At 40.5% G+C, this 15462-nt stretch overlaps 1 protein-coding gene across 1 annotated transcript in view; it reads left to right on the top strand.

The window, feature by feature from the left end:
- LOC144294479 (V-type proton ATPase subunit S1-like protein) overlaps positions 1 to 7773 on the top strand; it is a 28134-nt gene extending 20361 nt beyond the window's left edge. The window contains exon 7 of the mRNA XM_077866126.1: positions 1939 to 7773. Within this exon, the coding sequence (XP_077722252.1) occupies positions 1939 to 2241 (303 nt within the window). The 3' untranslated portion in view covers positions 2242 to 7773. The remainder of the gene's footprint in view (positions 1 to 1938) is intronic.
- Positions 7774 to 15462: the final 7689 nt, after the last annotated feature.

The raw sequence follows: 15462 nt of genomic DNA, 5'->3' as shown, positions 1-15462 counted from the left end.
ATGCAAGCTCAGTCTAGGCAAGAGGTGGTAGCGCTAGTGATTAAGGTATACGTACAGGAGGCTGCATTCCACGTTGGTGACTGCCCATCTGACTTATTCTAAGAATAAAGTATAGAGTGATGCCACGTGCATGGCAAACAGATGCCTTTGGTGGGCCATTTGGGGACTGGTAAAGTGTAGGCTGCATCACAAGGAGTATATTTATTCAACTCCAGTTAAGTCTTGCTTCTTAGGAATGCAGGCTCAGGGTTGCTGGATCTTTGACTTTTCAATAGAAGCTAGAAGTCTGGATTTTAAAGGGAAATCTCAGGATGTTCAGAACTCTGGGCCTAACAAAAGTAACCTGTGGGCTAGATATAGCTGTTTGCAACCAGTAGTCTAGAAAAATGGATGGAAACATACCCTTCAGGCATTCTCCACAGATACCATCTTAAGGATTAAACCGTCTCAACCGTCTTAAGGATTAAAGTAGAGTCAATGTGAGGACATTTTCTTTGACTGGAGTTGCAGCATCAAATGAGGCCATCTTTTGTCATTTTGTCAAGAGCTTGATTTTTCAGGCACTAGTCTGAAGAGAAGACCACTTTGCCTCTCTGGAGAGGGGTGGGCCAAGGATCCCAGAAGTCAGGCCAGGAATCTCCTTTAAGAGCTGTTTTGGATTCAGTCTAGTGTATGGACAAGGCCTCTCAAGTCTATGGCTACAGTCATTTTAGCATGAAAAAAAAAATGGGAAAGCACCCACTGAAGTCATAAAAATGAGTTCCCAAAGCACCCATGGATAATTTGGTTTTCTGATGTACCCCTTTGAAACCAACTGGGTGACTGAGTTGCTATTGTATAGGACTTTATTCTAAAAGCCAGCTAAATGTGGGAGCTGCCTTCCACAACTGATTGGTCTTAATAGAGTAGTCACCCTGTAGCCCAGTTTCTTTCATTGTGACTGTATTTAGATACAGAGCCAGTTGTCTGTTTGAACCTCTACTAGTTCTAAGTACTTGAGCTGCTTCATTTGCACATGTGAGAAAGCTCTTCTTTCCATCCTCTGGGCAGGGTGCAAACAGGGACTGGTATACAGCTCTTCCAAAAACAGTACCAAGTCTGTATGGTACAATTGATAAAGAGTGGGGGGTAATGTCCGGAGGAAGAAGATACAGAACATACCAGGGCTTGTAGAGTTGTAAACCGAGAAGTGACTCTGAGGCCAAACTGCCTGGGTTTGAATTATAACTTCACTGCACTTAAATAAATGATCAAATCACATAACATAAAATAAATTTAAGAAAATAAATTCACTGCACCTACTGCTGTGTGACTCTGGGCAAGTTACTTATCTTTTCTGCGCCTCAATTTCCTCACCCATAAAATAGTAACTTATTCATAGGCTCTTGTGATTTTTAAATGAATTAAAGCAGCATCTAGTACATAAAAAAAGTTCCGTGTTGGCCTTTATTATCTGTATTTTGCCTCATTGGGGATCATGCTATCCTCTCCTATGAGACTCTTCCTGCCTACTTCCTTTCAATAGAATCAAAGGCAGCGGAAGTGAGATTTAATTATTCTTTGTGAAATTTACCCTAACATTTATAAAATTTTGAGTGCACTTTGGATTTTAGAGACATCACAAAGTTACTTTTTAGATGGGCTAGAATATTTCTAAGGGTCAGATTAAAAGAGGTTTTATTTCAGAGCCTTGAACTTCATGAGCCTTTTAATATGATAACCATGCATCTCAGAGTATCTGGGTCAGGCTTGATTTAAAATTGCGTCACCATCCCCATAAGCACACTCACGTTTGTTAGATCGTGTGCTCAAATTACTCAGTAAGTATGGCCCCCATGTCTTAAATTTGGTTAATTAGGAGTCCAGAATCCTCAGCCCAGCTGAGAGGTAGATCTTAGGAGAGAAAGAATATGTCACTTCAGCTCTTTGTCCTGACAGATCCAAGGCTTTACCATCAAGGGGAGGCAGTTTGGCAAGGCCCGAGACTGTGCCTCCTCCTTCTCACCAGCCATTCTGATCGGCCTGGCCATGTCCCTGATCCTGCTGCTGGTGTTGGCCTACGCACTACACATGCTCATCTACCTGCGGTATCTGGAGCGGCACTATGGTTTCATCACCTCTCCGGCCCACTTCCCCCAGTTGAAAGCTCGAGATGCAGCAGAAGAAAAGGAGCTGCTGAGGAGCCAGGGAGTCGAGTGCTATGAACTGAGAAGCCAACAGATCTGCAAAATTTATGTGTAATAGCACAGGCCCCTCTTCCTCACAAAGTCCACAATGGGTTCTGAAAGGAGTTATTTCTGTTCTGTCCTCTTTGGCTTGTGATATAAAGTTTTCACCTCATGGCTTGATTTTTTTAAAAAAAGGAAATACGTGCGAAAAATACATTTTGGAGCATCCACTGGCCTATTTAGATAGACTTGAGGTAATGAAAAAGTTGTCCCAGGAACCCCACAGAGATAAATATGATTGTTGCCCCAAAACGACTTTGAAAGCAAAGGGATATTTCAAGTTAGAAAGACAGAAAAAAACAATGATGTCATTTAGAGAGGGGAAAACATTTGGTCTTTCTTGTTCGTGTCAGTTCCGATGTGATAATATAGAATAATAAATCCAACTTTGGAAGTTCAGAACTTAAAGTATTTTGAAACACTTTGCATTTTTAGAAATTATATCCTGATTTTGTCTTAAAAATTAATCTTAATCTTTCCCAGAGCTGTTTTGGGAAGACCATTGTCAATATGGTAGGACACTTTATTCAAGGGCTTTCTAGTCATTTACTTTGCTGTTCAGAGGCAGCCCAGTTCAATTTGTAAAAGATGGGTAACAGTCTTGCAGTTTCTTACCTTTTCCATCTGGTTGTGGTGCCAAGGCTTGTCTCATCTGTCTGATGTAGACATCCATTAACTCTCCTCGGTACCACTTGAAATAAGCAACTGAGCTAACAACAGTGTGCTTGCTATGCAAACACAGCTTCAAAGCAAATCTCTTAAACCCGCTGGCAATGAGAGGGTGTCCCTTAAGCTCTCCTTTAATAGATATTTTGCAGCCATCACCATTCTTCTTACATATGGATTTCTCCATTGTCTTTGCCAGTTCTTGACAGATACTGAAGATTGGCTTCCCCTGAATTTTCACCAAAGATTCTCCAACATCTCTTGCGTGTTACAGAGATCTTTTTTTTTTTTTTTTAGATTTTATTTATTTATTCATGAGAGACACAAAGAGAGAGAGAGAGAGGCAGAGACATAGGTAGAAGGAGAAGCAGGCTCCAAGCAGGGAACCCAATACAGGACTTGATCACATGACCCCAGGATCACACTCTGAGCCAAAGGCAGACGCTCAACCACTGAGCCACCCAGGCGTCCCTGTTACAGAGATCCATGTATAAAAGGTATATTGTATTTCCCTAACTAGGGTTCTACACATGACCTGTACAGAACTTGGAAAGCAGATGGGAACAATGTGGGGTAGAGGGTCATGCACAGAAAAATTGAATCTTTTGGGCAGCTGTGATTGATGAGTTTACAGTCTGGTACCATCTTTGATGCCAAGCGTGAATGGCAATGTTTGGGGTTTCTGATAAAACAGTCTTATGTTGGACATTTCTCTTGGCTGTGAGTATAGGTTTGGTTCCAGCCCTCTCAGAATTCTGTAAGCTCTTCATACTCTGTAGTGAATTTTTGTTGTTGTTGTTTTAATACCTGGAATAGATTCTGTAGTTTGTATCTAAGAATCTTGATTCTTATACTAAAGACAGTTATAGGGAACAAACCTTGAAGAACATAGGAACCTAGGATTGATTTTTTGGCCCTATCGAGCAAACCAGGGAGGACTCGTAGCATTAGAGAGTGGGAAACAGCTCATGTCATTCCATAATGAAATTTTCATTGTGGTTATTTTGAATGTCCACTGGTGGTATAAATGGTTGGTGTGGTAGGCTATAGAACTTGAAGGGTAAATGTAACTTATGGTCCAACTGGGGCACTTTTGAAAGTGAAAGTCATTAACAATTCCAGGATAACAGACATAAGCAGAACGGTGCCAGACAGACTGGGAAAGTCACCCTAGATATGGTAAGACCCTACAGGTATGGTCATCACTCTATAGGGTGATATCCTGTAGGGTAAGCTGGCTCTTTCTAACTGTGCTAGAGGGCTTACAGAAAGAAAATAATAGCTTGAGATTTAAAATTCACAGCTTTAGGGCAGCCCGGGTGGCTCAGCGGTTTGGTGCTGCCTTCAGCCCAGGGCCTGATCCTGGAGACCCAGGATCGAGTCCCACGTCAAGCTCCCTGCGTGGAGCCTGCTTCTCCCTCTGCCTGGGTCTCTGCCTCTCTCTCTCTCTGTGTCTCTCAAGAATAAATAAATAAAATCTTAAAAAAAACTAAAATAAAATTCACAGCTATAGATGTGGTAAAAGAAAAATCCAGGGAGTTTCTATGACTGATCTATAAGGATCTTATAAAGGGGTTGACATAGTTGGAAATCACACACACAGGTTTGATCTTGCAAATTGGTAAAAGGCATTGTAGGTAGAATTCACAGACCTGCCAGATCTCTTTAAAATTTTTATTTATTTATTTATTTGAGAGAGAGTGAGAGAGCGCATGTGCAAACAGAGGGAGAAGAAGACTCTCTGTTGAGCAGAAAGCCCGACGTGGGACTCAATCCCAGGACCCTGAAATCATGACCTGAGCCTAAGGCAGATACTTAACCTACTGAGCTATCCAGGCACCCCATCGGATCTTAATGAATATGAGAACCCTGATTACAAAATAGAAGACATTTGAAAAATAGTAACTTTGGAGATAATTTAGACAACTTTAAGGATATTGAACCCGTAAACTCCACTGGTTTTCTTGCTAGCAGAAGCAATCCTGTGAGATGAAGCTGTTCTGACCTCACCAAAGATAGTTACCTTGCTAGGGGGTGCCGATTTTCCTCAATGTCTTTAGACAATTGGAATCACACTCTAGCATATCCCAGGGAACCAATTGCAAAGTCAAATATAGGGGAATAAAAATTTCAAGGTTTTACTAATTTATGCAACAAAAGACTTGGAGGAATATATGGAGGAATGAACTCTGGAGGTGCTAGCTCAGAGAGGGAAGTGCATAATTTTAGATTGAATTGAATTTTTTTAATAGGTCCTCTTACCAGATTTTGGGTTAAATATTCTGGTTTGAGCAGCTGGGAATATTTCTAACCGTTTACTTGGTTGATTAAAATATGACCTCTACAGTGACATGCACTAAATGAAATAGACCAGAAACTCATTGGCATAATATAGAGGAAGAAAATGAATTTAATAAATTAGAGAATTGGAATATAGGAATGGTTTTATCATGCATGTCCTGTTCTCCATCCCCAAAACTATTTTCTTCTGTGAAGGCCCAGAGGACACTTATAGCACTGAGCTGAAAAATACATTGGGAACACAGGATCAGGATTTTTGAGAGGTGCTTTAGAGGCTGTCTGTAGACTATGGATGAAGGCAGGAGTATCTTTGATTCCTTAGTCTCAGTTGGAATGCCGGGATCCTGGAGTGGCAGAGGTCAGATAGCAGCATAGCAATGTTAAGGGGCTGTCAGGCAGGAGTGTTAATCAGATTAGATGATGTTTGTTAATGGTAAAGTGACCGATGACAGAGGTAGTGGGCTAGTCCACTAAAGAACTCATTCATCTGAATAATCATAATCTTAGTAAGATCTAGTCCTCATATAAAAAGACCTTATTTGACATATCATGGTGGATTTCCAGAGCTGAGTCTACTGATAACTCAGTAAGAGAGCTCTTGACTGAAATGGAGACTTTTCATTTTTCCTGAAAAAGGATCTTTGCTCTTCGTATTTAATGTTGAATATTATGAATGATATTATGTTTGTCCATTAGGTATCTTTTTTTAAGATTATTTATTTATTTATTCATGAGAGGCAGAGAGAGAGAGAGAGAGAGAGAGAGAGAGGCAGAGACACAGGCAGAGGGAGAAGCAGGCTCCATGCAGGGAGCCCAATGTGGGACTCCATCCTGGGACTCTGGGATCATGCCCTGAGCTGAAGGCAGATGCTAAGCCACTGAGCCACCCAGGGATCCCCCGGTATCTTTCATTTTGTATCACTTCTAGTATGTTCTGATCTTGAGGTAAGGAACTTAGGTTATTCCCATGGATACCTTTATTATTAACCCAACAGTATGTAATTGTTAGTGCTTCAGGAGCATAGCCTAAGAGATGTCTGTCTTCCTGGGAGGTCTGGAACAGTATGTCAATGAAAGTAATGTTTGATATGAGTAGGAGTTGACTGGGCAGGTGATATGGAAAAGGACAGATATGGCAAAAGGAAACACATACACGAAGACTCGACTATCATGTGTGGAGAACTATGAATACATATCTATGGGAAGGCACATATAATGTATTTAAAGTAGTGAAAGAGATTAACCTGGAAATGAGGAGAGGGAACAGGTCATTTTGTTCCTCAACTAAAGACTTAGAATCTTGACTGGAGGTAATGGAGAGGTTCCTCCATTGGAGGAATCTCCAATGGAGATTTTGGAGGGTTATAAGCAATGAGATTTTTAACATGGCAGGTAAGCCTGAGTAGAATAGGGACAGATACTCCATTAAGGAGATTATTGGAATAGTTCAGATGAAAAATAATAGGACTAAACCTAGACGGTGGGGTGAGAGGAAAGAGCAAGAAGAGGTATTTAGGAGGTTGGTTCATTAAGTTTTGGGAACCAAATGGCGAATCACAAATGTCTGTTAGGTATCTTATTTGGGATTCTGGGTGGAGAACGATACCAATTTCTGTAATCAGAGAGAAATAAGAGAGGGTAGGAATTTGATATGGGAGATGCCTTTAGGCAGGTCCTATAATAGAGGTCCAAGTAGACAGTTTGGCTTATGAATCTGGGGCAGAATAAAGAGATCTGGCTTAGAAATTTGGAACTCAAGCAGAGCCTGTCCGTGTCCTACCCATATTTCTTTGCGTCTTACTGCATCCTGACCCATCTCTTCGTTGCCAGTTACTGCCCCCTAAGTCGACTGTCCTTGTGCTCATGGCAAGCTGGAAGTGCTAAAGATTTAATGTCTCCTGGGAGTTAACCCTCATGCAGCAACTCTCAGGAGTTGTGGATAAATACCCCAGCTCATCTGTCCCTTGAGTAGAACATTTCTAGAGTGTGTCTTACACCATTTCCTAGAGCTCCCCAGCAGGACTTAACTCTTTTGCCCATTGTGGTACTTTGCTTGATAATGTTCACTTTATTAACTCCCTTGTCTTTCTTGTCTTCCTTGCTTCCCTAATGATGTTTCCTAATGATGTTGGCATTACCTCCAAAATAAACTACTTCTGTTTAAATCCTTGTCTCAGGATCTGCTTCTCAGGAAATCCAAACTAAGATAAGCAGTAATGGGCATAGAGGAAAAGTTGACTGGTTGACTACATTTGGAAAACAGCTTATTTTTACAGGTTTTACAAAAACATACAATTATTAGAACATGATGCCTGAAACCTTTCCAGGGTCCTGGACAAGAAGCTCTATAAATGAATGTGTATGTGTGTGTGTGTGTGTGTGTGTGTGTGTGTGTCTGTGTGTGTGTGTTTTCATGAGAAAACATGAGATTTGAGATTTCATGAGATTTGACCTTTTATACCATACTTAACACTGGTTAAATAGCCTTGGTGAGCTGGTTGTCTTCATCTTTGATGCTAAAATTTGAAGTTTAGCGTAGCTGGCAATTGGAAAGAGAAAATCGATGTGAGGCAGTGGAGAGCAAGGGCAAGATAGAATTCATGAAGAAGAGCTGGGACTGTAAGAATGAACTAGAACCTGTGTCAGTTTTCACTGTCTCCAACATTGATAAAGTAGTACCCTTTGTTTAAAATGGCACAGGGCCGAATGAATGGCCCAAGGATTGAAGATGTTCAAGAAAGATCCAGGAGAAGGTGGAGAGCCTGCCAGCCTGGTTGCTGCCCTCTGCCAACAAAGGGAGCCAGCAGATAATTGACAATTTGCTTGAGCTACAAATGGACCTTGATCCCACCATTTGAAGGTTAGAAACAATATGGCTCCTGCTTCACTTTTACCTTCTAAATCTCATTCAAATAGTTCTAATATGGCTTACCTTAACCAGAAACATTTCTGTAGGGAAATTATTTCTGGGAAACATAGTTCAGCTTAGCTGTATTTTCCTTCCAGGCAAAATGAACAGTCAGGTACCATGCTTAAAGTCCTGTCCACAGGAGGATTTCCCTTTACCTCTGTCCATCAAGGCCAACTTGGCATAGGGCTATAGTGTTCCAAGTGTCCACTTATAGGATGTGCCTGCATTTATTAAGCAGAACCGTCTGCAAACTAAGCCTGAGTTTTTTTCTTCCTTAAGAGCTGCTCACAAAGGACTGCCCATTAGGCCATAGGTATGGGTTGAGAGAGTGAAGGCGGTTAGTAGGAGTGGGAGACATGGGCGTCTAGGCTACTTCCTCATGCAACTGACTTGTGCCTCCAAGACTGCTTGAGCCTACTTTCTGATCCTGGAATGCTGATACTGTGCATGCCTAACTTTGTGGGCTTGGTGAGTCAGACAGTATCGACTTCATGGTGGGCGCCTCAGGTCACATGGTAACTTGGTGGCCCATGGTCAGACATTCTGTTTCTACTAAGTTCAAGTAGAAAGTCAAAAAGCCAAAAGCTATTTCTGAAAAGGAGAATAGTTATCTTCATAGGATGGCATGGCTCTGTTGTGACTCGCTAATAGTGCCCTGCCACAGGCTCCATTCAACATCCCTATCCACCACTGACACTTTAAGCTCTTTATGCATGACCTCACAAGATTGCAGCTTTTGCTCCTTGTTACTGTTAATTTTATTTAGTTCTAGGGGAAGGATATATAATCACTAAACTCTCGGTGTATGAATGTTTGCTATGGACCCTGTGGTAAGAATAGTGCTTCCCATCCAGGGTCGTCCAAATCCTAACTCCTACACCTGTGAATAGGTCAGCTTTCATGGCATAAGGGGCTTTGCAGATATGATTAAGTTAAGTGCTTTGAGATGGGGAGATTATCCTGTTTTATCCAGGTGGACTCAATGTAAAGATGAAAGTTCTTTTACTTTTTAAAAAGATTTATTTATTTGAGAGGGAGAGCAAGCAAGGGGAGGGGAAGATGGTGAGGGAGAAGGAGAGAAGCAGATTCTGTGCAGAGCCTTATGTGGGCTCATGGGCTCAATCCCATGATCCTGAGGTCATAACTTGAGCTGTAATCGAATGGTTAATGGACTGTGCCACCCAGGGGTCCCCATAAAAATTATTTTAAGAGAAAAAGGGAGTCAGTACAGAGAGAGGAGGAGATGGATGTGACAACAGAGGTAGAGGTTGGAGTGATACAAGGAAGCAACCTGGAACTAAGAATGTAGGTGGCCTCTAGTAGTTGGAAATGCAAGGAAACAAATTCTGTCCTGTGCCTCCAAAAGAAATGCAACCCTCCTGAAACCTTGATTTTCAGACTGCTGACCTTCAGAACTATAAGATACAAATCTACATTGTTCAAAGCCACCAAGTTTGTGGCAGTATGTCCCAGTGACAACAGGAAAGTCTGATGTGAAACTGGACCCAAGAGGAAATGAAGTGTCTGAGCGGAGTCCTCTCCCTCTCTGTGCATTGCTCCTCCCCTCCCCAGTATCCATCATTCTCCACAAGACTGGCTCCAGGCCAACTTACAAAGGATGCAGGGTGGGTCATCATTGCAAGACTTATTTTTTTCCCTTCTTCTGTGCCCTGTGTCCTTAAGTAAACTGCTGGCTACTAGACGTCCCTACTGAGTGGCCTGTTGGTCACATCATTTTTTTCAGCAAGCCTCCTTTTTATTTTTAATTCCTTTTTTTTGCTTAGGATTTGAACTCTAGTGGGAAAATGATAAGTTGTTGATGAAGCAGTGACTTATATTTTCAAATATATTTGAAACACATATTTTCATATGTGTTTTTCACAGACTGTCTTAGCCACATAAAGAATTACTTTAGGGTGGCCCAGGTGGCTCAGTGGTTTAGTGCTGCCTTCAGCCCAGGGTCTGATCCTGGAGACCTGAGGTCGAGTCTCACGTTGGGCTCCCTACATGGATCCTGCTTCTCTCTCTGCCTCTCTCTCTCTCTCTGTGTCTCTCATTAATAAATAAACAAAATATTAAAAAAATAAGAATTACTTTATTGGTAGAGATTTCAGTATTGTGGCAGGCTAATCCTAGAAATTTTGGAACCTCTCAAACTGCATCAGGTAAATGCCAGTCTGTGTGCAGGGCATTTTCTGACTCCTTATTGTTTATCCCCGATGTCCATCAATGAATGTTTACTGTTGTTGGGTCCAGCAAATCATAAAATCTTCAAAGGTTTCTGTTGTTTAAGTACAAACTTGTATTAGGGCTATGATTTAGAATCCACCACCCAGTGAAATAACTAAGTTCTCTTGCCTAGTTTGTTTGAAGTTCTGTAGATGTGAGAGTGACACATTTTCTGCTGCTCCATCCTCTGTATCACTCAAAATAGTGTTGCTGGTCTCTTCGGGACTGGATGGCCTAGGTAAGTTTGTGTTAGTGGCTCTATAAGGACTGTGAGTCCATGCAGGAATGGGCAAGATGTACTTCCATCTTTCTAGCCAAGGGATTCTAATTGAAATAGGACACACAAAAAAAGATACTTTTCTTTGTACTTTTCTTTTTTTTACCCCAGTTTTATTGAGATATAATGACACATAACATTTCATGAGTTTAAAGTATACAGTGTGTTGCTTTAATACTCTCTCATACTGCAAAATGATTACCACCATAGTATTAGCTGACACCTCCATCACGTCACGTAATTACTTTTTTTTTTTTTTTTTGTGGCAAGGACAAATAAAATGCAATCACTCAGGAACTTTTAAGCATACAATACAGTATTATTAGCTTTAATAAAATACATACATTAGATCCTCAGATCTTAGTTATCTCACAACAACAGTTATGGGGCAGAGCCTACTAGAGGATGAGAGACCACCTGGAAAAGAGTCAAGCCATCTGAGCTGAGGCCATGCTAGACTAGCAAGCCTCCAGCTGACCCAGCAGCTGACCGTAGATGTCTAAGTGAGCCCAGCTGAGACCTGAAGCACTGCCAAACCGAAGTCAGCTTAATTGCCCACCTGCAGAGTTTTGAACTAACAAAATTATTGTTTCAGTCACTTTGTCTTGGAGTGGTTTGTTATGCAGCCAAAGCTTACTTATTTGTCATCAAGGTCGGAAGCATTTTGAAGTTAGGAGTTATATCCATGTCTGAATTATCATACTTAGCACATAAAAGGAGAGAAAAAGCAGAAGATGAAGCATATATGGAAGAGAAGAGATATGAAAGAAGGAATATATAATCAGGCTGCTATTACTCTCAGCCCATTCTGGTTGTAATCCAGTTTCTTCTCCCACTAAATAGATCACTTCTAATTCAGCAGGAATCTTTTGTTTTCAAGACTCAGAAACTCCCCATACTGGCTTAAGTAAAAGAAATTAGTCTTCGGGCCATCTCATGGATTCCCAAGAGTTCTCTATCTCAAGACCTAGCTAGGTCTTCTTGAGTGACTAAACCTGGAACTGACCATATAATGTGAAACCACGGGAACTACTTTCTCTGCTTTGTTGTCTTTCCGTCTCTTTTTCTTTGGTATAAGATCTCAGATCACTTCTGCCTAATTGCTTCACTTTTTCTCTTCTCAGTTCTCTGCTTGCCCATAGCTTTGGTGTGCCTATTCCAAAATAGCAGCCTCAGCTTTAAGTCTTCATGACCTTCTAGCTCGCTTTCCATAAACTCAAATTTCCAGTCAGAGAGAATCCAGTTGATATGCTTGAGTGGTAATTGGTAGGGCCAATAAAAATACCCTTTTGTTGACATTGGGCAGGCATCTTTTGCAAGAAACAGAGGATTTTATTGCCCTTCTTAATATCTACTGCTGGCAGAAGTCACCATCCTGAATTTCTGGAACTCCTTCTAGACAAGTCACCAATAAATTTTTACCTCTGTCTTTCAGTAGAGGATCGCCTTCTGCATCCTTCCATCGAGGAACGTGAATGAGAATGATCAGCAGTTTCCTTTCCTGATCAGGTTGGGGCAGGAATTAGAAGACCTTTCTTAGCCCAGTGCCCTGCCTCATATGTGTTTATAGTACTCTTGGTATCCCAAGATTTAGCAGTTCCAGCCTCTCCTTCATATAAAGCTGCTTCCAATGCTATAATGTTCTATTCAGCATCTGGGTCTGTCCTTTTTTTTTTTTTTTTTTCTTTTAATTCTGTTTTTGTTTTGTTTTGTAACAAAGTCTGAAAGGCTGCTGGTTGAGACATCCTCTAGTGGCAGTTTATAGTTACATGGATTTTGTGGACTCAAAATTAAAAAAAAAATCTGGGTATTGACATATGGTTCCCAGGTCTGTATTTTGCCACATAAAGTCATTACAAGCTCCCATATTCAATTCAATCATCATCATTTAATGTTGTATTGAAACCTAGGAAATTGCCATTTTTGTAGGTCAAAAATAGCTAAATATTGGCAATTTCCTGTGGTTCAGTATGGTATATTAAAGCATATTTTAACTTGAGAACTATAGAAAGGATATAATCTTGCAGTGCATTTATTTATGAAGAATGTGCTACACTTTCCTTAATTTTCTTGTTTCATGATGGACCATGAAAACTTCATCATGGTGTGGCACTAGTTTTTGATGTGTGTTTTTAAATCTTAATCTTAATTTAATTTCTATTTTTTAGTATCCAGATTTTATTTAAATTCCGGTTAGTTAATATTTATGTGTCATTTCTTTTCTTTTTTTAAACACAGGTCTAGTGAAACATGTCTGTGTGATCCTCCTAGGATCACTTTCATTTCTTAGAATGCTTTTTTCCTAGCCTCTGAGGTAGGGTTGTGGCCTTCCCTTGGTCCAAAGTCATGCTCAAAGAGCAGTCATGTTCTCTTAGGTGGTTGTCGGGTAGATTCTTTGTTGCACCAACCTTGGGAAGCTGGGAGACATGTTTGCAGCATCCAGCTCATTGCCACACTCCCCCTCATATGGTACCTGGTCACATTTACAAAAGGAGCTTCAGTAACCTTCCATGCCTTCTCAGTGAAATATGCAAACTGAGTTTTCTATCAACCATGAGTTAAAGATTCTTCCCTTTAGACTGTGTTTTTTTACACAACTTTTCTATCATCTCAGACAACTCCCTCATCACCCTCTACTTCCTACCCAAGGGATCTTCGTCTCTCTTATAAGCAAGATCCAGACAGATTGTATAACAAACTGGCTTTAGCTATTAAAAACATCTTTTTGGCTCTTGGCACAACAAGCAAAACCACTCCTGATGAAAAGAAAGTCTCTCTCTCCCATATGGTTCTCTAAAGAAGTACAATTTTCTGAATTTACTGTACATGTGAAAACAATAAACAATTTGCATTTCTTTCTTTTTCTAGTAATTCAAACTCTAACCTGAGGGTTTTTAAAGAATAGATTTAGTAATTTCTACATTGCACCATTTTCTGAAATATTATTGATTCTCAGTGAAGTAACTAAGCCTTAGCCAAATGTTTCAGTTTATCTTTCTTTCTTTCTTTTTTTTTTTTTTTTTTTTTTGTGAATCTGCAAATGCGTCAGAAAAACGTTTACTGTAATGTTAGAATGTGCATGTGTTGGCATTAAAAGTGTGGTTTTGTCCCTACGGGGAATCAAATAGAAGCAAAATTACAGTTAATTCCTGGTATCTGTGGTAATGGAGAACAGACTGAGTTTGTACCAAATAATATTTGAGAAATTTATTTTAGAAATTAAGTTGAACCTTGTTCTTCACTAAACCTGCCAGAGATTCACAAGTAGTCAAGTTGTGCTGCTCTCTCCTGCTGGCTCAGCCAGTCTGGGGGAGAGAAATGGCCAGCAGGGAAGAAGGGTAGAATCAAAAGACTTATTCACAAATCTCATGGTCATTAGATTTTCTCAACATGTTGACTGCAGCTCGTTTGTGGGAAAAGGAAACCACTCTGTAGTAAAAAAAGATGACAGTCTTTCTACTCCTCTGGTAAGGCGTCTTGTCTTTCCTTATGATTTTTTTTTCTTTCCTTATGATTTAAGAGATGATCGTCCACCAAAATTCATGTTACCTCCTTTCCAAATTCAGTTAATAACTGAAAAAAGAAGTAGACAGATTTCCGAGAGTTCTCAAGTCTCTTTAAAGCTATTCTCTTGGGGCACCTGGATGGTTCAGTCGGTTGAGTCTGCCTTCGGCTCAGGTCATGATCCTGTGGTCCTGGGATGGAGACCCGCATCAGACTCCTGGCTCAGCAGGGAGTCTGATCTCCCTCTCCCCCTTTCCCAGCTCATACTTTCTCTCTTTCTCTCAAATAAATAAATAAATAAAATCTTAAAAGTGAAATAAAGCTTTCCTCTCAAAAATGGAAGATTTGAAATGCCACCACAGAACCATCTACTTCTAGCAAGTAGCCTGCAAGAGAGAGGATTTATTTCATCTGGTTGAGTCTCTGACCCTTTGGGAGAGGAGATGATATACATGTTCTCTTTGACCTCTCGGCTTGCACAAGGGTTTTCAATAGACCAGAATGGTAGGGCTTCACTTATTCTGGATCAGTAATATTTCCTGAATGCAAAGAGCTCACATGCTTGCAGAGAGAAGAGTGCATTGCACTCGCTCGTGGTGTCCAGATGTGACGCTCCAAGGATGTAAGCCATTAATTTGTTCTGGAACTATTGCTGTTATCTGTTGAGGAAGATTTAGAAAATGACTTACAGTTTTAAAAAATCATGGAGAATTTTGCAACTCTCTGCCCCTCATAGCAGCAATCTTGACATAGCTGCAAATGCTTTGGAGATATGTGATTATGAAATATTTTGTGATTATGGTAGGGATACGAGAAACTTTAATTAACTACATTAGGGAAACTCGAAATACAAAATGAAATGATGGTTTTGAATGAGGCTGGATATCATAATTAGTCCCAGATGGTTCCTTTGTAGTCAGGAGAGTTCTCTCAAACTGCTACATTTCTTTGTTTGAATGTCAAAAGTGAAACTGAATTAGTCTTCTGCATTGTGTTCTCATACTCATAGCTTGTTTGGGACCTTACAGGGTAGGCCTTGTGAGACAGCCATTGAGACAAAAAGATTGTGTCCTCCATGACATGCTCTTTACCAAGCAGCAGATGGTCTTACATCCAAACTCTACAACCTCAGAACTAAAGGTTTCTCTTTCCTTCCAGTTCTCTGTATTAGCTTTCAGTAAAGGAAAACATTTTCTCTTTCTATGGTTCATCTACTCAGTGTCCATTGCCCTGGAGGAACAGGCCTCAGAGGTCTCAAGGTGTCATCCCCATTTGCTGTGTGAAACCAGACTCATCAGAAAAATAAGGAGCTATGATTCCCATGAAGAATATCGGGTAGATCAAGG

This window comes from Canis aureus, chromosome 2 (assembly GCF_053574225.1).
Source record: "Canis aureus isolate CA01 chromosome 2, VMU_Caureus_v.1.0, whole genome shotgun sequence".
Lineage (NCBI taxonomy): Eukaryota > Metazoa > Chordata > Mammalia > Carnivora > Canidae > Canis > Canis aureus.
This window is presented reverse-complemented; position numbering and strand designations above follow the sequence as displayed.